The sequence below is a fragment of the Oculina patagonica genome, chromosome 2 (assembly GCF_052425735.1).
Source record: "Oculina patagonica isolate OP01 chromosome 2, crgOcupat, whole genome shotgun sequence".
Classification (NCBI taxonomy): Eukaryota; Metazoa; Cnidaria; class Anthozoa; order Scleractinia; family Oculinidae; genus Oculina; species Oculina patagonica.
In genome coordinates, this window is record NC_135759.1 from 3,141,399 (window position 1) to 3,160,525 (window position 19,127).

The window sequence follows — 19,127 nt, forward strand, 5'->3', positions numbered from 1 at the left end:
AAGCAAAGCAGTGAGCCGGAGCGGTCGCCGGAGCGTCAGTCATGTCGTTTTGCTCATGGGACGCCAGCGAAAAATACAGAAACCACTTTGAAGCGGGTAATTAGTTTGAATTTGCACTTGTTGAACATTATTTCCTATTTTTGTTTTTAAAACGATAAAGTCTATTGCTTAAAAAATACACTGTAGCCGGAGCACAAATTCGTGCCTGACCCTCTCGGGTTCGGGAATTATTTTACGAATTTTGAGGTCACGCAGTTCTCTATCCAACGAATTTTAGGTTATAAACAATTTTCGGTTGATAAAAAGACGATCCCACTTGATCATGAAATGAATGTTTTCAAATGAATAAGGGCGATTCTTGAATTTCGAGCAACAAAATGCCAGTGGGTTGGAAAATTTATAAGCTTATTATTTTGATAAAGCTGTATAAGCTTACATGTAGAACTAAGTTACAAATTCAGTCAAAGAAACTCATTTTCATTTAAGGATACAGCACACAAACTAAGTTCACCAAAGCCGATGTATGAAAGAACGTATTTGTAAAACTTGCAAGTGCTGAGTCATTTTGCATCATCAACAGAGCTAAATCATGATGTTATAATCATGCTGTCAGTGCTTAGTCATGCGTGTTTCCTGCACATGGCTAGACAATAACAATTGTCATCCCCCAGGAGTGGGGTTTGCTAAGCTATATAGGTATGTGCTTTGATAAGGGGGTTGTGCTTTTGGACCATTTTTGCTGAAGAAAGGTTAAAAATGTTGCTTTTTCGTAATGAATATGTAAAATATTTGGCCAAATTTTTAATGTTCTGCCCAAAAGCACATCACAATTGGCCCTGCATGGCAAAGCGGGAACATGCATTGGACTCAATCTAGAGTCCAGTGAGGGTAGCAAAGGGTTTATACATGACAACGAAAAAGGAAAAAATTAGTCCGTAGCGTGTGAAAAAAGAGCAAAAATTACACCTTGATGAGTGAAAATAGCTAGAAAAGACATATTATTTGTTAATTCTGCTGTTTCAAGAACTGTATACGTGAAGCGTGTGAATTTGTTTAAAGGTTGTGCGTTAACGGGATCATGACACCTCCCTTTGCCACCCTCTCAAGGCTTTCTGATATTACGCAATGGTGCGATTTCGCACAATCAACCTCAAATGGCACTGTCATTTTCGCATAATTCATTATTATTTACGACACATTTGATGATTTCGACATTGCTGATCCTAGCAGTATGCAGGACGCGTGTCACATATCAACCTAGTAAATGGCCTAAGTTCTCAACGAGTCTCTCGTAGCTCAGTTGGTTAGAGCGCCCAACCGGTATCTGGGAGGCCATGGGTTCGATTCCCGTCGGGGACTCAGATTTTTTCTTTGTCCCACGCTCGTGTCATGTTGAATAATTTCTTCACTATTTATCACCGAGCTTGAAATTTACCATCTTTATTATTTACAACACATTTGATGGTTTCGACATTGCTGATCCTAGCAGTGTGCAGGACGCGTGTCACATATCAACCTAGTAAATGGCCTAAGCTCTCAACGAGTCTCTCGTAGCTCAGTTGGTTAGAGCGCCCAACCGGTATCTGGGAGGCCATGGGTTCGATTCCTGTCGGGGACTCAGATTTTTTCTTTGTCCCACGCTCGTGTCATGTTGAATAATTTCTTCACAATCACATAATTGTACAAAATTGCACAATGAGAAAAGGAAAAGGAAATAATCGCTTTAAATAAGTTCTAAGACAATTTCAACATTGTTTCATGGTGGTTTACCTTTCAAAAAACCTTGGAAAACCTCTGATGTGATTTCCAATGTTATAAAAAATCATAAATGTACTTAAATAATTGTAAAGGAACAACTTTTGTTAATCGCTCTTGTCATATTAAATTTTAATACACTGAAATTGTGTTATTTGCAGGTATTTATGTTTGTCCAAAATGTGGACACGAACTGTTCAGTGCTAAAGCTAAGTATAAGCACCACACACCTTGGCCGGCATTCACCGAGACCATCAGGGCTGATAGTGTGTCTAAAGTAGATGAAACTGAACCTCAACAGAGCAGCAAGGCAAAAGCATATAAGGTACATGTACAGTGATTGGACATGTCATCTGTCAGAAGTATTTAAAAATAACATGGATGTAGAGAATTATTTATATAATTTTGTGAGGCAGCAAACCTCCATTTAATAGAACTCAGTCTCCTAATTGTTGATCTGATTTATCTTAACACCAGGCAATTTATTACCAGTAGTAACTTGGCTATATATGTATAGGTACTTGTCAAAAAAAAATGCACAATTTTGTTTCATAATGAGTAAGGGTCAAGTACAAAAACAGCATGAAGTAAAATGTAAAAAAATGTATTTATGTTGTTTTTATAGTGGTCAAGCACTTACCTTCAAGATAGCTAGTTTTCAGGCATGCCACTTAAACAGAGCAAACAAATATTTCAAATGAACATAACAAGGTTAAAATCCCAACTGGCAGGAAGCAGACTAGTTGGCTATTGACAAAGCGTGACCAAGGATTTGAAATAAGGACAACCGAGAAACAAATCTTGCTAGTGGCAGGGTGGAGGGCTTGAACCTGGAACCTCCGGATTACAACACCAAAACCCTAAATCACTCAGCCATGCTGCCTCCTCTGAAGTAACATGAACTTGTAACAACAACGTTAAAAGACAACGAAAGTCTGCATTAGACTGGATTTTGTGATATATGGAAAATTCATTTCCGAGGTCAAATGTAGTCCTCTGATTGGCTGTTTGCAGGGATTGTAAAGTTAATACCCAAATGAAGAGGGCACAGTGAGAGTGGTTTACTTCAAGTGCACTATATCTAGGCTCACTCTTCCTGCTTGTAAACAGGTCATTAGCCACCTTGGGCTTGTAAACAGGCTTAAACCTAAGTCTGGGGGCCTGTTTATATGTCCCTGGCAGGAGGGTTACCTTCCATACAAAGCCACCTTGGGCGACAGAGCTTTTCATATGTTTCTTTATAAATAGCTGTGATCCATTTAAATGAGCAATAGGCCATTTCCAAGTTCAAAAGGAGTCTACGTGCGAAAACCATTCAATGAAAAAAGAGTTTGATTTGCATGAAAATGGGCATGTAGGTGAAACTCATTTTCATATAAATGGTTTTGCATGTAGACTCGTTTTGAAACAGAGACAAAGGGTAACTCAGAAATGGCCTATTGTAAAGTTGGCTTTGTAAGGGAGCTTAGTGGTGGTGGTGGTGGGGGGGGGGGGAGGGGGAGATGCAGGGTGACCTTGGGTGGAGGATCACATGCTTTTAAGGTGGGGTGACCCTGGAGGGCGAGCCAACTTTTTCACATGTAAACACTTTAGCTCTTTCTGACTCAGCTATCCGGGACAAGGCTGGACATACAGAGTACATGTGCAACAAGGCCCTGAGTTACAGTAACTACATGTATCATGGCCCCTATTAAAATATGACAATTATCTGCAAGCCAACAATATTCCTGGCCAAAACTGTTAACAGACCTCTCAAGTCTCACGATTTTGTCGTGAGACTCACGGTTTTCACTTCAATCTCACGATGAGAAACAGAGATCTCACGGTAAACAGAGTAGCAAGTCATTTGATTAGCGCCTGGTTTTAGGACTCTTTTAGTTATTTTTGTCCGTCAGTTGATCAATCTCCCGGTTTTTCCTGAAATCTCCAGATTTTTTGACCTCAATCTCCAGATTTCCAGTGCTTTGAGGTTGAGAGGTCTGTGGTAATACAATTGACGAAATACAGTACATTTCATTCTTCCCCAATTCATAGTGCCTTTCTTCCCCCCTCTCCCCTATATGAAATGTGTTTTTTGCCAAACTTTTCTCACCAAACATATTTTTTAGCAAAAAGGAACAGCAACATTGATTAGGGGGAGGAGGGGGGGGGGGGGGGGGGGTGTTGTTATTCAGGTATGGTATTGGCATTGGGGTAACCATAGCGAACAAATGAAACAAAAAACAAAATGAAAAAAAAAAACTCAATTAATTTTGTCCATACAGGTTTTGCCTGGGATTGGAGTGCTATTAGAAGGCTCACAATTGTGATTTTATTGTGCTTTATTTAGGTCAGATGTGGAAAATGTGGCAATGGTTTGGGGCATGAATTCCTAAGAGACAGTCCTGATGGTGTATCTTCAAGGTTTTGAATATTCTCCGACTCGCTGCAGTTCATTCCAAAGCAGGACGAACAAGTCAGTGAGTCTAACTCAAGTCAAAATGGAGCAAAGTAAATTTTATAGAATATAAATGTAAGAAAGACTGCTTAAAATTAGTTTAATGATGATGAAATTAATGAATCTTTAAACCTATAAAAAGAATTATCGATGTGTTAAAATCAAAATCAATAACTTGTTAAGTTAATTTTAAGTTATAAGCTATCCTGTATGCCCTTATAGCGAAGTGGTTGGGTCTTTTTGCTGGACTCCAAAAAAAGTCCAGTTTGAGCGGTTAGCTTGGTAGCATCTGCCAGTTGGTTACGTGGCAGTCATAGGGAAAAATTAGTCATTCCAAATTTGTCAAGAATTAGACTAGGGAAAATCTAGTTGACTGTAAGGAACTTTTTACTGTTAGTACATGTATGTACAATATAATGTGTTTGATATACATTTGTGCATATAAGAATCTGCATCATGTGCAATAAGTACAAACTGCCGATTTTGGGAAGTTGTTAAGTAATGAAAATTCAAAGGACTGCTAAGTTTGATGAAGCTATATTTTTTACTGAGGCTGAGTTCAATTGGTTGTTAGAGGAGTTTTTCATCCAGTTGTCTCCCAGCTTTAGATTTAACTTCATTTTGCAGCCTAAACAATGCGGCTGTAAAATCTCTAAACTCCCCCCACCCCACTTCCTAACAAACTTCTCCTCAACATCCTCATTCTGTTAGAGCTTCCCCCTCAATCCCCCTATCCCTACACTTTTGAATTTGACTTGACTTTTTTAGGAAATGTGTTAGTACAGAGCAATGATTAGATTATATTAAACTTTCTCCCACACCTTTGTTTTTGTGTAAAAGGTAAAAAAGGGTGTCAACTGGCTGACTTATTAACCTTTCTAAGCTGCACCTCATAAAGAAGCCCTTTCTCTATAATTAAGGATAAGGATAATTAATAGGTCTTGAAAAGAAACAGGCTTCATAGGGCCTTTATGGTACTTGTAATTATGATAATTAAAGGGATGCCTGGAATAATGCCCCAAGCAACTTCTGATAAATTGCTAGATTCTCCTTCAAATTTGCCCTGTGAATGCTTGTAAATTTAAGGGAGAATTTCATGTTAGATCAAATACACTTAGGGCCATATTGCACCCACCCCTTAAATGTGAAGTGCCTGTAACATAAAGGTCAAATTAAAATCAAATTAATTAACATTGTCATGTAAAGTAGATTTTTTTACATGAAAGGTCATCGTGATTTAGCATGAGGTTAATTAGCTAAGGAAACTTTTTTCATAGAACATGATGTAACATATATTCCTCACAATATATAAAAGTTTCTCTTTTTTTTACTGACTGTCAATTATTTTTATTGATGCTACAGCTTTGTTTACACTGTATCTATTAACTGTTTTTCATGTTGTTTAACCAATGAGTACATTGCATTCTGTTTGAGAGTATGATGTGTCTAGATTTAAACCCACACTCTTAGGGTGACTAGATGTGGAAGATTGTTACAACTTAATGTAATATCAAACGAAATGCTAATAAACTAAAGGTTAATCAGAAAATTAACTTGCTCAGTATTCATTTTTCCTAAATTAATTCCTACCCAAATAAAACCTGCAGGATAAGCTTACGTTTCATTAGTGTAGCAGCTCTTGTAAGCTTGTAATTCTACTGGTCCTCTAGTGTAGCAGTTGCTATTGTTTTGGGGGGCTAGGGGACATTGTTGCTGTTGTTTGTTAAGTTGTACGCTCCAAGGGTCAGTGAGCCATTCATGTGAGACCTTGCGTGACCTGCTATCCGATACGTAGTTAGCACACGCGCGTTCCACGAGCACACGCGCGCGATGCCGCGAGAACGACGTGGAGGATTGACTCGTTCTCGTGGCTTCGCTGCACGCGCGCGTGGTGCCCAAGCGTGAGCCTGCTCAAGGGCTAACCCAAATGGGATTGTGGCAATCTTGTCGAAAGGAATTATACATACCTCTAATTCAGATCAGGAAATAGAGGGAGGAGCGGTAACCTAGTGGTTAGGGCGCTGGACTTCGGATCGAGCGGTCCGGGTCGAGCGCCGACCAGGCACTGCGTGGTGTGCAAGACACTTCGCGTCCATAGTGCCTCTCTTCACCCAGGGGTTTAAATGGGTACCGGCGAATTTAATACGGGGGATAACCCTGCGATGGACTAGCATCTTATCCAGGGGGGAGTAGAAATATTCCTAGTCGCTTCATGCTATTGAAACCAGAATAAGTTCCGACCTGATGGGTCACCGTACGCACACTTTTCCCTCCTTTTTTACCTATAAGATAATTGTTGCTTTCCGGCTGGCTAAGAAAGTGAGATATTTAACAGTTATTGGACGAGGTTGAGCAAAATATCGTGATTTGTCAGTGTGCTCGACACTGACAATTAAATCACGATATTTTGCGAGAACCGAGTTCAATAATTGTTTTTTATTGTTACGATGGGAGTTGTAGATGCGCGCACTTAAAACAAACGTTGCATATCGACCCAACCCATAGAAAAATTACGTTTGCATGAAGGGAAAACTACGTGACTATGCATTTAGTGGCGTTTTAGTTGTTTGCACAATAACTTTACGTCGCGACACAGCAAACCAGTTAATATTCTCCCCTTATATTCTGATATTGTTGTCAACATCCTCTGGGTAAACAACAATATCGAAACAATAATAATTAATTTAAAAAATCTAAAGAATTGCCGGACATCTTCAGTTTCGGATGTGAAGGACTAATAAAATCATTGCTTTAACTTTTATGCTAGGCCGATTAAGCACACTGAGTGTACTTGCAAACCTTACCATGCAAATAACTAAACTATAATTAAATAATACGCTTTGATCCGGTGAATATCAATTTTAGCCGGCTGAGCTAATATTGATGACATTGGTAGAAATTAATCACATTTATGCATTTATATTACCTACCAATCAAAATGAATTTTCTCAAAGTAGTTATTTGATCAGTCAAACATTTCTCGAGAGAGTGAGAATTCTACAAGATGCGATGTCTGATATTCAGTTTACTCTCTGATTAGCCAACCTGTCAGTTTCATATTTTCAATCTGAATAATTTGTATTCTCGTTAAAAGAGTAAATCTCTGATTGCGTCCAATTCTAGCGAGTGACGTGCAGTATCAAAATTTCATATTGTCGCAGAAAACGACTTTCCTGAAAGGACAAAGGAACAAGCGAGGAAACTCCAATGAAACGGTAAGTAGTAAATCGCGTTTGTGATTGCATTTCATAGCTCCCCATCGATTCCGTGCAGCAATTCCAATTAATTGAAAGACACTGAGTCTTCCAATGATTTACAAAATACAACACAATCCTTTTGTTTCTACCATAAGAGCTATATAGTGCCTGCGGAAAGAAAAACTTATATTCTAATGATTCACCGCGGTCAAACGTCTCAGGCAGTTTTTCTTCCTATTTCGGGTAATTTTGTTTGAATTAAAGAGCAAGTATGAGCAAGGATAGATAAGATATTTGCTGAGTACTAGTGTGAATATATTTCCATTTCGAGTATTTTCACTTTTTAAACGCTCCGAAACCAAACCGAATGCTTTGACAAATGGCGCCGACAAGTCCATATTGACTTGTTTTTCAAGCACAGAGAACTTTTTTAGTAAAGCTCCAGAAAATTAGTAAACCATCACACCAGTGAAATATCAATCTTTAAAGAGTGAAAATGAGAACATTATCTTTTAAGTACTTTTCTTGTTTTTTACATATTTCTATCATTTTACCGCGGTCAAATTTTAATGCAAGCCAAACAGTTAATTATTTTTTGGAAAATCTTATATTTTTTCTTAAAGCAAATATCTACCAACATGCAAAGAAATTTTGTGTCATAAATAGTATTCAATTGAATCAGTAAAAATGTATTTTCTTGTCTTAGACACGGCAGTCCATTTTTCACTTAACCAATATCTCAGTATCGACAGACTTTTCTTTTCAACGTGGGGGAACGTTCCTAATGCAGAAATCTTTGACGTTCTAAGTTGGCATCCCCACAGATAATTCATTGGCCAATGTCGTAAATTTTGCCGATGCTTTTCACCTTCGCAAAACATTTTGTGCGACTGAGAGAAAAAATTTTGCTGAAATAACTGAAACATGTGTCTAAAGTTGCTAAAATGGCATGGAAAGCATTACAGGGTTAGGGGGTGAGGCTTATCATCATCATCATCATCGTCATCTTTTTAGGGATGGTGGACCTTTTTTCGGGTGCGATTATTTTTGGAATTTTACGTTAGGGTGGATAAAAAGAAAAAAAAAATGACTAGCTCTACGCAATGGAAGAATCACATTTATAAAACGACCTGATTGTATATTAGCTTATATGTACTACATGGCGTTTAAGTTGTTTACAAAATAACTAAACGAGTTAACAAATGTCGCGACACGCAAACCAGTTAAAATTTTCCTTCCATGCTCTTCCGTGTTAGCGACCTTTAGATTTGACTACGAGTACGAAATTGAGTACGAGTACGACTTTGGAATTTCGAGACGATTGTATCCCCCGAACTATAACTCTTTCCTGTTGCTGACTTGCACATAAATAAACATTGGGAATAAGATTGGTGTGATGAGTGATTATGGGAGGCACACGAATTTGGTTTAAAAAATGGTACTCAATTTCGTAATCTAAAAGTCGCTATTGTTGTCCATAACATCCTGTGGATAAATAAAAAATAATAAGAAGTCTAAACAAATGACGGATATCTTCAGTTTCGGATGTAAAGAACTAAGAAAATCATTGCTTTAACTTTTAAGCTAGGCCGATCAAGCACTCTGAGTCACTTACAAACTTTACTGTGCAAATAATTAAACTATAATTAAATAGTACGCTCTGATCTGGTGAATATCAAATTACAGCTGTGCTTACATTGGTGACATTGGTGGAAATTATATTTTTATGCATATCTATTATCTACCAATCAAAATAGATTTTCTTAAAGTGATCATTTGATCTGTCAAACATGTCTCAAAAGAGTGAGAATTCCACAAGATGTGATGTCTGAATTTCAGTTTGCTATTTGATTAGCCATCTTTAACCTGTCAGTCTCATATTTTGAATCAATACATCATAATTTGGATCCTCTTAAAACAGAGGAAATCGCTGATCGCATCCGATTCAATTTCAATTTGCCACCAAGTTTCAGCGAGAGACATATAGAGCAACGAAATTTCAGATTGTCGCCGAAAACGACTTTTAAAATTCCTAAAAGGACAAATCGAGGATCAAGAAAACTCCGATGTAAGTCACGGTTATGATAACATATTATACCTTCCTTTGATAAGGTGTAACCATTCCAAAACGTTGATCGAGAAAAGTAATTCACTGTCATTCATAAACTACAGAAAACCTTTTGTTTCTCGCATAAGAGCTACTGCGCAAAGAGGAATTAATGTATGAAAGCTAAACAGCAATGTTATTTTTCGGAAAATCGTATCCTTTTTATTAAAGCAAATAACTACCAACTTGCAATGAAATTTAATGTCACAAGTAGTACATAATTCGATTCAGTACTCGGAAAAATGTATATTTGTTTTTCCTTGGGTGTTTTTTTTTTCGATTTAAAACTATTGTCCGGAAGATTTCTTGTACTAGACTGAGCTTGTACAATTGCAACAAGATAGGATCTAAAGTTTAGGTTTGTCGTTTGAAATTCTACCCCTTCGAGTGCAGTGTCTTGAAAAATAACACAAATATTGTATTCCAAGATAACTTTGCCTTTGTGCTGAGAATAATTATGTTCCGTGATCGAAATCGTGTGAGCGACACATACAGTAAGATGCAACATGGAAACTGCGAATCACCCTCCTTAAAATTCGATCGCGGCACAATTGGTGGGTTTTGTGGCTCAGGTTGCAGATGGGAGCTAAAAATTCGAAGTGTAACAAGATGTACATGCACATGCAGAGCCCGCCATATATTTGCTCGTTAAAGGAGCTACGTCACTGTGATGTCACGGAGTTTTGCTCTTAACTGTACCGAAATTATTGGAGGGCAACTTAGCCTGCGTTGCAGACGAACAAAACCCCGGTATAGTTCGGACTATACCGGGGTTTTGTTCATCTGCAACGCAGGCTAAGGGCAACTTAACCCAGGAAAAAAACTACATTATCTATGAAGATCTAAATGAAGATATAACCTTAATTTGCGCTGAGAAATCAAACCACGGCTGTAAATATCGATATATATTTTATTTGAAGACGCACGGAAACAACTAGAAAAGCTTAGCCTCAATTTTTCAAGTTGTAATCCATTTCCATCCTAGCCATCCGCAGCCAAATACGCTTGGTAACAGTTTCAGTGCTCTAATATAGCAATTGTTAATTAAAATGGACCATTATTTTTAGGTTTCCTACGACACACGTATATATTTTGGTTGTTCAAAAATCTCTGTTAAAATCCATGACAAAGCCCCTTCAAACCTTTTGTTTATATAGCAACGTTGAGGAGCTACACAGTTCATGTAAGTTTGTCTGCCTTCTGCATCTATAATTTGTCTTGAATATATCTTCCATTTTACTCTTGTTGGGCCATGTGCACGTTAATTTTGTGTACCAAAATTTAATTGCACCGCGCATTCATCAGTCAAAAACACCATATTGTCAAGTGACGGTTGTAGGAGCCAACAAGAGACCAAAATAGCCGGAAACCAACCGCCTACTACACAAGCCAATGACGTAAAAACTACCTTGCGAAACATCGAGAAACTGAATGACACCAAATCATTCAGAGAAAATAACGTCTTTTCTGAAAGGCAAGTTTCTCCTAGAGGGCTATTTGAATGAAAGATCTACGAGAAAAAGAAAAGTTGTTGAGATAAAATTTATTTTTTACATTCTGGCTGTGGGGTTAATTCGAAAAACATTTTGCACAGTTTATGTCAACTCTATTCATAAAAGGGTCCCCATTGTAATTAAGGAGAATCTTTACTCTTAATTTTAACAGAAAAATCAAACAAATGAATGTGCCAAGTTTCGATGCAAAAATTAAAAGTTGCTAAGGAGTTACGAAATCTTTATATTCAATGGAAACATAAAGCGAGGCTGGAAAGAACGGCTCATCTTTCTTCGTATAAATTAAACGCATAAAATTAAACATCTTTAATAACTCTTAAGCCCAAAACACTCAAACTTCTCTTTAAGTCAATTCATTCATTTTGTAACATGCATTTCTCTGATGTAACAACTTAACTTTCAAAATTACTCTGGAAACTTACAACATTGCACTGGAAACCGGTATAAAATTTCATGGGGGCCCTTGCGAGGTCTTGTGAGAAAGGCGTTGTAATTACAACTTCACAAGCAAGCAAAAAAAAAGTCGTTTGCGAACGAAATCAATATTTACAAGAGGGGTTCCGTTGGAGCACTTGATTCTGCCCATTAATTTCCTTCTGATGAAAGGATAAAAACCTTTATCCGAGCTGAAAATCTCTATTTGGTCTCCTGCAGAGAAAATGAAACTTAGGCGGTAAATATTCGAGTAAATAAAATTACATATCTCTAACCCGAAGGGAGAAGTGGAAACGGCAATTCATTGGGTTCAAATTTATTATTTTTCTTTAAAATTATTAATATTACTCGTATCGTTTGTGTAAATAACAATGATGTAAAGAGAAAAAACTGAAGAAGCTATAAAGACTCAAGTTTTTTTTTTTTACGCGGGACATATTTTATAATCGAACGAAAGAATACACTTCTCTACTTTCGTTGAACAGTGGATTTTACACTTAAGATATTTTTAACAGTCGTTGAAATGTGAGAAAAATCACAATTAAAGCAAAACGTTTATCGCCCTTAGATCGGAAGCAAATACCCTTTAACGGAAGTTTAAGCGGATTATGTACTAGAGATTGGACGCAAAATGACAAATACAATTTAATCATGACAAGTAAAAAACAATTTCTTTTCTATTCATCAAGCCGACTTAATTGGCTCAATCACCTTTTTTCATAAGGGCGCGTCAACTTTAACGCGTGTTTATTTCACGGAAAATATCAGCGACCAGGAGACATTAGCTCTGCTCAGGCGACGTTTAAGCAAGGTATAGTAGACGTCTTTGTTGTTAACTCAAGAGGTATTCTCAGAGAAAGGAAAGAATTTTTGACTGATTCGTCTCCGCCTGCTAAATATTCCATTTCCGTGTTTTATGGATGAAATTTTCGAGTGCAACACCGCCCGCGAGTAAAGAAAAAAACGAGCAAGCGAAATGCTAAATATAATTTCAACTAATTAAATTAAATGATACATATAAGACGAGATATAGGGAAAATTCTTTACAATTCATCGCCAGTTCTTAGGTAAGGATTTTTTGCACACGTTTGAAAGTCGTCAATGTCCTGCCCACTTAAAGTTTTCAATTTGTCTGTATTTAGATTTATATTCATTTTCAACCATTATATCTTTTCAGACACTTTAGTTCCAGCAAAAACTGTTTCGCCTTCGCTTTTATCATGAAAATAGTTTTCAGAATTTGTTTTAAAATAATTGATTAAATTGGCTGAACGAATTGATAAAAAAGAGCGAAACAAAAATGGTTGTGGTTGTTTTCTTTTATGTGTTTTTTCTTTAAAAACCAAAAAGGATGTTAACACTTAGGTTACAGTAGAAAGCTCTCAATAATGTGAACGTCTATTTTGATATATTGGCTTAGAGGCTTCGGAGAATATATTACAACATAAAATATATTATCTTTACGTTCGTTAACCTTGAGCAATAAATTATATCTCCAAAATGGTCTACATAAGCAGGTGAATGAATAATTATTCGACGAAAGGATGGACAACTTACGTGAAACCGGCGGCATGCAGTTACGCAGTTTTTTTCAAATTATAGCTTCGACGTTTGTTAATTCCAAATCAGAAAAGCCGAAACATATTCAAGGACACTGACCAAATGAATTTTGGTCGAGCACAAATGAAATAATTTTCTGATTTCCCTTGTAATTTGTTGCCTAATAATACAATGAGAGACACATCAAGTTCTAGCCAGCGACTCGATAAGAACCTGATGTCGCTTTTCGAAGTTTGTTCATGGTTTAAAAAAAGGTTATTGATTTTCTTCCTATCCTTTTCTATCGTTTGTTGTTGTTTCCCGTCCTTGCTTCGAGGGTTTTTCTCCGGGTTCTCCGCTTTTCCTCCCCCCACAAAAACCAAACTACTAAATTTCAATTCGATCTGGAATCAGTGGGTTCAAGAAGAGTCACTATGTGAAAGATGCTACTGTAAATTCACATTTATTATTCCCATTTTTTATATTTTTTGCACCCACATTTGAACAAAACATCTCTTGAGTAATTTTATAGTAAGTTATAATACTTTTCCAGGTGTTTAATTCATCGTTTCAGCACTATACTGTGATTGAATGTTGTGTGACTAAATTCGAAAAGAAAGCTTGGGGCAGTTTTTGTTATTGTACATGTGAAATGTTTAATATATTAAAAATGAAATTTCCTGCCAAAATTAAAAGCGAAAAATTTATAATTCATTGTGTATGATGACGTTTTTTGTGGTGAGGCAAATTACACGCGTGTTCCGTACTCTGCGAATTATATTGCTAAAAAGAAGAACTACAATGAAATTCGTTTTCTTGCACTAGGAGAGATAAAAATTGAGGTAGGGAAGATATTACAAGTAGCAAATCGCTTATACGAGGAAAAAATGCTAATATCGCGCAGACTTTGAGGAACTATTTTGGTCTCGGTTCATATAGACCAGCTGTTAAGAATATCACTGAATGCTTTGAGAAGTTTTAAGAGTATGTATAGAATATGAATGAATGCTTTTAGATATCTTAATGATCACCACTGTAAACAAGATATCCACATTTGTTTACTCTCAGGGAGTCTCAAGGGCTCAGGTCTGAAAAGGAAGAAACATTACAACGATAACAAATAATTTTCGCGCTTTTTCTTAAGTGTTGACGTCATCACACGCGGTCGCCGGCTTTTGAAATAAAATATTGCCTAGGATTCGCTTACGCAATTTCAATAATCTTTGAATGAAACGGAAGTCAATAATCCTAATTGGACTAAGCTAGAACGTTGCAAAATTTTCTTAATTTCTGCTTTGTTTGCCCCAAAAGAAAGAAAAAACCGCATTTGATTTTAGTGACGTCATTTTAGGCAATTATGTTTTATGGATAGGATTTCGTAGATACACAAACAATTGCTTAATTCATCAATTCAATTGCTATAGGCTTTGTCTGTCCCACTGATGTCTTTTAGCGTTGCGAAATTCGACAGTATACAACTTTAGAACCATTAACGCGCATTTTTTTTTATTTTTTTGAAAAAAAAAAAAAAACAAATAGCTAGACAATCTTCACGATGCGTCATCGCTGTATCAGTCTTCAAGGAAAAATGCATGAAAGTGACATGTTTCCCGTAAACTACGAACGAACCAGCAATAAATTCAGTAACATTTAGCACGCTTGACAATTGCTTGCTTCCAGGGTTTCCATCGTATTTATTTTGTGGTAAATATTTTTCAACGAAATGTAAATGCGTAGCATTGATGGCTCTTCAATCTGTCGACCGGCTTAGAAACATGCAAATCGCACCCGTATATATAGACAGACTTCTGGTTTATAGCATAGTTTTGAAAGTTGAGGAATGAGGAACTCTTTATAGGCAATTTCCCAATGACAGTACACGACTTCTCATTAAGGCTAGTAATCTCGTTTTTGAGTACAAAGGATTTCGTACGTGCGAATTCAAGTTTTTGAATAATCGCCAAGACCCCACATTATTGACTTTTGCTAGTGAGGGGTTTATCAATCGAGCAAACAGGTCTACGATATGAAAGATAAATGTTCAAAAAACTATTAAAAATAACAATTATTTTACGATCTTAATGGATGTCTGTTATCGGTTTATTTGAAGGCGCGGAGGGCGTATCATTTGACACGGAAATTATCCAATGAAAGGTCTTTAAAATCAGTTGAACATTCACAGTCATTATCACCTATAGTATAGTCTAGGTTTAATAACATTGGTATCACTTCTTCTCGAAGGTTTTTGCGATCACCACGAAATTCAAGGAGAAGAATCTAACACTACAGGGACAAAATGAATATATCCAATACAAACGGTAAGTAAAGATTCAATATTTTCATAATTTTATGCCAGGGTTCTTGGTTTAGCAAAAATACTCATCAAGTTCTATTTGTAGTATTCAAAAGGCGAGGTGTTTGTGCTAATAAGGGACATTTATAGCTATAAATACGCATTTGAGTTGGAAATAACCGGATTGTGAAAAAACTTCAATAAATATCTTAGAAATACAGTGAAAACGGTAGTTAAAAGAAAAACGTTTTGTGAACCAACGTTTTTTTTTTCTAATTGTGCCCTAGTTCGCACGCTCGCGTCTGTTCAGTCATTTTATTGTATGAATTTTATTGTCAGATCTAGATAGCGTGCAAAGATAAAGAAAATTGCTTTTATGTCGCTGATATATAACTTGCCTAATACTGGTCAAGATAACCTTCGCAGTCATAAGGAAATTCAAGGTTAAAACATACAGGATTGAAACACGCAATATTCGAAAAAGATGATAGGTGATATTCAAGTTACGTACCTGCTAGCAGCCAGAACCCGGCTCAGTTTGTTTTTAAAAACATTTATTATGTGACTCAGTGTGGGCTACAAAATCAATGAAGTGTTAGCCAGCAACACAATTTTGAATTATATGTTGAGAATCCATGTGAAAATCGTGAAAACATCGGACAATTTCTTATTTTTAGTGCTGCATATCAATTGCCGGTGATGATCCTTTTGTAAGAATTGTTATAGGCTCAAGGTTAAATAAATAGTCTTCAATAGGTCTGACCACCTCGGCTACTTCTAAAGAAAGAAAAAGGCAAAATATAGGACTCTGGCGTAGCGTGGTATGCGCATGCATTAAGCTTAAATGAGGTGCATGCACTTGACGAATTTAAGTGAACTACAGAATTGTCTTTCTTTGCGTGCGTGTATCTACATGCAGTATGGGCACGTTAGGCCCGATACGGGACAGCTTAGTTGCATGTGACTACATCAACAATTGTTTCTTGTAAAATGAATCCTACAACTTGCTTATGATTGTCGTGTACGACACGAAAATTGTGAATTTTGAACGGCATGTTTAAAAATCCTACGTCAGACGATGTTCTTTGATGAAAGTCCTATGATACAGACAGACAGACAGAAATACAAAGGTATTTTTTTCTTAAGAAACTGTTGTACTTCGAGGCGGGCAAGTGAAACACTTCTAATAGTTGATTATTAACTCAGTGGAAGCTGATAAGGGTTAATAAACCGCCGTAGCGAATCCCCGCTTTATCAGAGGACAGCTGGGCAGTCAGGCAGGCAGGCAGGCAGACAGACAGAATTATGCATATTCGTATTCAATTTTCAATGTATATAGTGTTTTTATAATATTCTAGTGTAATTTTTAGGGAGGGCCACAGGTTTGTTAGCTTTGCTATTTAGTGTTACCCTCATTTTAAATAAAGTCTTTATTATTATTATTATAGACAGACAGACAGACAGACAGACGGACCGAACAACCGACCGACCAAACCGACTGACCTACCGGCTAAATTTCTGGTCAGGTATATGACTTCAGCTAACTGAATTGCCCTGCTTATTTCTCCCCTAAACTGCATACACTATTTGAAATAGTTTGTCTCTTCCAGGTTCTTTTAACGCCACTGCTCAGCTGGGTTCGCCAGCCCTGCCGTCCACAACACACCAAGTCGTCATATTCCTTGTCTACAGTGTCATGTTCCTTTTCTCTCTCAACGGAAACGTCATGACAATCTACATCGTGTTGACAAAGCCCTACATGAGATCAGTCACCAACTGTCTCATCGCCAACATGGCCATAGCCGACCTCGTCATGACATTCAGCGCCATGCCCTACTCGGCCGCGTACATGTACGTGGGAAGTCGCTGGTTCGGTGGCATCATGGGAATGATCACGTGCAAGATACTGCATTTTTCTGTAGCGTTGTCTATCGCGGCTTCCGTCCTCACGTTAGTCGTCATCGCGCTGGATCGCTTCTTCGCCGTGGTGTACCCGTTTAAACGCTCCAGCGTGATTCGTAAAATTTCCGTGGTGAGCAGCGTAATTTGGATCTTGTCTAGCCTGTCAATGTCGCCTTACCTTTATTGCTTCAAATCTTTACTTTTGCAAGATGGTAATTATCACTGCTTTGTGCAGTGGGAGCCTTTCGCTGACTCTTGGGAAGCGTCGCGCATTTTTTTCGCATTTATTTTCATTTCCTTCTATCTGCTCCCTTTGTTCATCATTGCTGTGTTTTACAGCATCGTTTCATTTAAGCTCTGGATTCGTAGAATTCCTGGAAATCCGAGCGCTGCGAATCTTCGGCATGCAGAATCCAGCAAGCGGAGAACCATCAAAATGCTCATCATCATCGTTATTGTTTTCACGCTGTGCTGGCTCCCCGCGCATTTGATGCACTTATTCATCTTCTTTAATGAAGAATTGTACCTTAAAACTCCCTCTTTGATGCGTTTGATCGCATTTGGAGTCTCACACGCCAATTCAGCCATTAATCCTTACCTGTACATAGCGCTTAACCGTAACTTTCGCCGCGCTTATCTCGATGTCCTAAGGAGCTGTTTTAGCCCCGCTGGGAACTTGGTGAGATCCAGGGGCAGCAATACGACCTCGCACACGAATCTAACCCAGGGTATGTCCATGGAGTACGTGCCAGTTGCAGGGTTGGGAAGAAGAGGGGTGTACGAGCTATCCGAGACCAAGAAAGACAATGATTCGTCGGCAGTCAGACAGATAAGTCTCATGAAAGTTAAAGAACTTAAAGATGGCGAGCCTGAATACGTGCATGCCTCAAATGCTGATTAGTAAAAAACATAATATAGCAATGTAGTAAAGCATTACGAACGAAGCCATATAGAGAGTAAAAATAGGAATAAAATCAATGACGCAGTAAAAATTAAAGAAAGGAACTGGGCTACGTTTTTTTTCATTGCTCTTATTAGCCGAGCAGGAAGTCTGTATGAGAGAACCTTGACCGAGCTCGTAATTACCAACTGAACGTCCTGTAACGAGGTCTGTACTCATGTTATATGCCTGAGCAGAACTTAATTTGCTAAAGTTTGCTTGTTTTCATTCCATTTTTCTCGAAACGTTCTTTTGCTCCCCCATTCAGTATTTTTAGCAGAAACAAGCCAATGTTTTTATATTTTTTGTTGTTTGTAACTTTTCATGGTAAATGTAACAGCCTAGACTAGTCTAGACGCAGTCTATAGATGGGAAAATATAGACCGCGTTCAATATCGAATGTAACCAATCAAAGTCCTTGTGAGACACGGTCATATAATATTGTTGCATATAAACTTGCCACAATCGAATGATAACACAGCTTCGCGAGCGGGCAAATACGGAATACTGTACAGACCTGAGAATTGGACACGTTGTCTATGTAGTAATTTTCTACAACTTGTAATATTCTTGAATTTTTTTTGACTTAATAGTTTTGGATTTATTTTTTAGCAGCGCGTGACAGTAGCGTTACTGGCGTGACAGTGAAAACCAGCAATAGCCAATTTATACTGCCATCAAAATGTCATGCCATCTAGACAACAGGATTTACTAACGCAGTAGTTCAATTCAGCTGGATAACAGACACTCTACCCTTGATAATCGACGCTATCGTGCTCAACCTCATCCAATATAATTGTTCTATTAATTGTAGCTCTGTGTGACGGGTAGCCTTACTCTAGTTCTGTCCGAAGAATGAAGGGAGAAAAATTGAAGATTGCTCTCAGGCTTGAAACGATTGCTGCAGATTTATATCAGCACTTTATTCAATAAACATAACATAATGTAAAGCGATTTGGATGAATTGTAAAATAAGAAAAAAAATAAAAATAAAAAGAATGAGAAACG

At 37.5% G+C, this 19,127-nt stretch overlaps 1 protein-coding gene and 1 pseudogene across 4 annotated transcripts; both read left to right on the forward strand.

Annotated features, from left to right (window-relative positions):
- LOC144642632 (methionine-R-sulfoxide reductase B1-A-like) lies at positions 1–5,745 on the forward strand (annotated as a pseudogene). The gene is made up of 3 exons (XR_013568752.1): positions 1–96; positions 1,917–2,080; positions 4,085–5,745. The product of XR_013568752.1 is annotated as a methionine-R-sulfoxide reductase B1-A-like (transcript).
- Positions 5,746–7,177: 1,432 nt separating this feature from the next.
- LOC144642594 (galanin receptor 2a-like) lies at positions 7,178–19,108 on the forward strand. Of its 3 annotated transcripts, none has more exons than XM_078501586.1 (3): positions 7,178–7,407; positions 15,226–15,302; positions 16,888–19,108. In XM_078501586.1, the coding sequence occupies exons 2-3, from the start codon at positions 15,281–15,283 to the stop codon at positions 18,078–18,080; spliced, it is 1,215 nt and encodes a 404-aa protein (XP_078357712.1). In that variant the 5' UTR covers positions 7,178–7,407; positions 15,226–15,280; the 3' UTR covers positions 18,081–19,108. The 3 variants fall into 3 exon arrangements, with proteins under 3 accessions (XP_078357712.1, XP_078357713.1, XP_078357714.1); XM_078501587.1 differs by lacking the exon at positions 7,178–7,407 and adding an exon at positions 9,347–9,457; XM_078501588.1 differs by lacking the exon at positions 7,178–7,407 and adding an exon at positions 12,157–12,256.
- Positions 19,109–19,127: the final 19 nt, after the last annotated feature.

Coding starts and splice junctions, on each gene's coding strand:
- LOC144642594 (XM_078501586.1), top strand. CDS start 15,281: ATGAATATATCCAATACAAACG. Junction 15,303..16,887: donor GAATATATCCAATACAAACG/GTAAGTAAAGAT, acceptor TGTCTCTTCCAG/GTTCTTTTAACGCCACTGCT.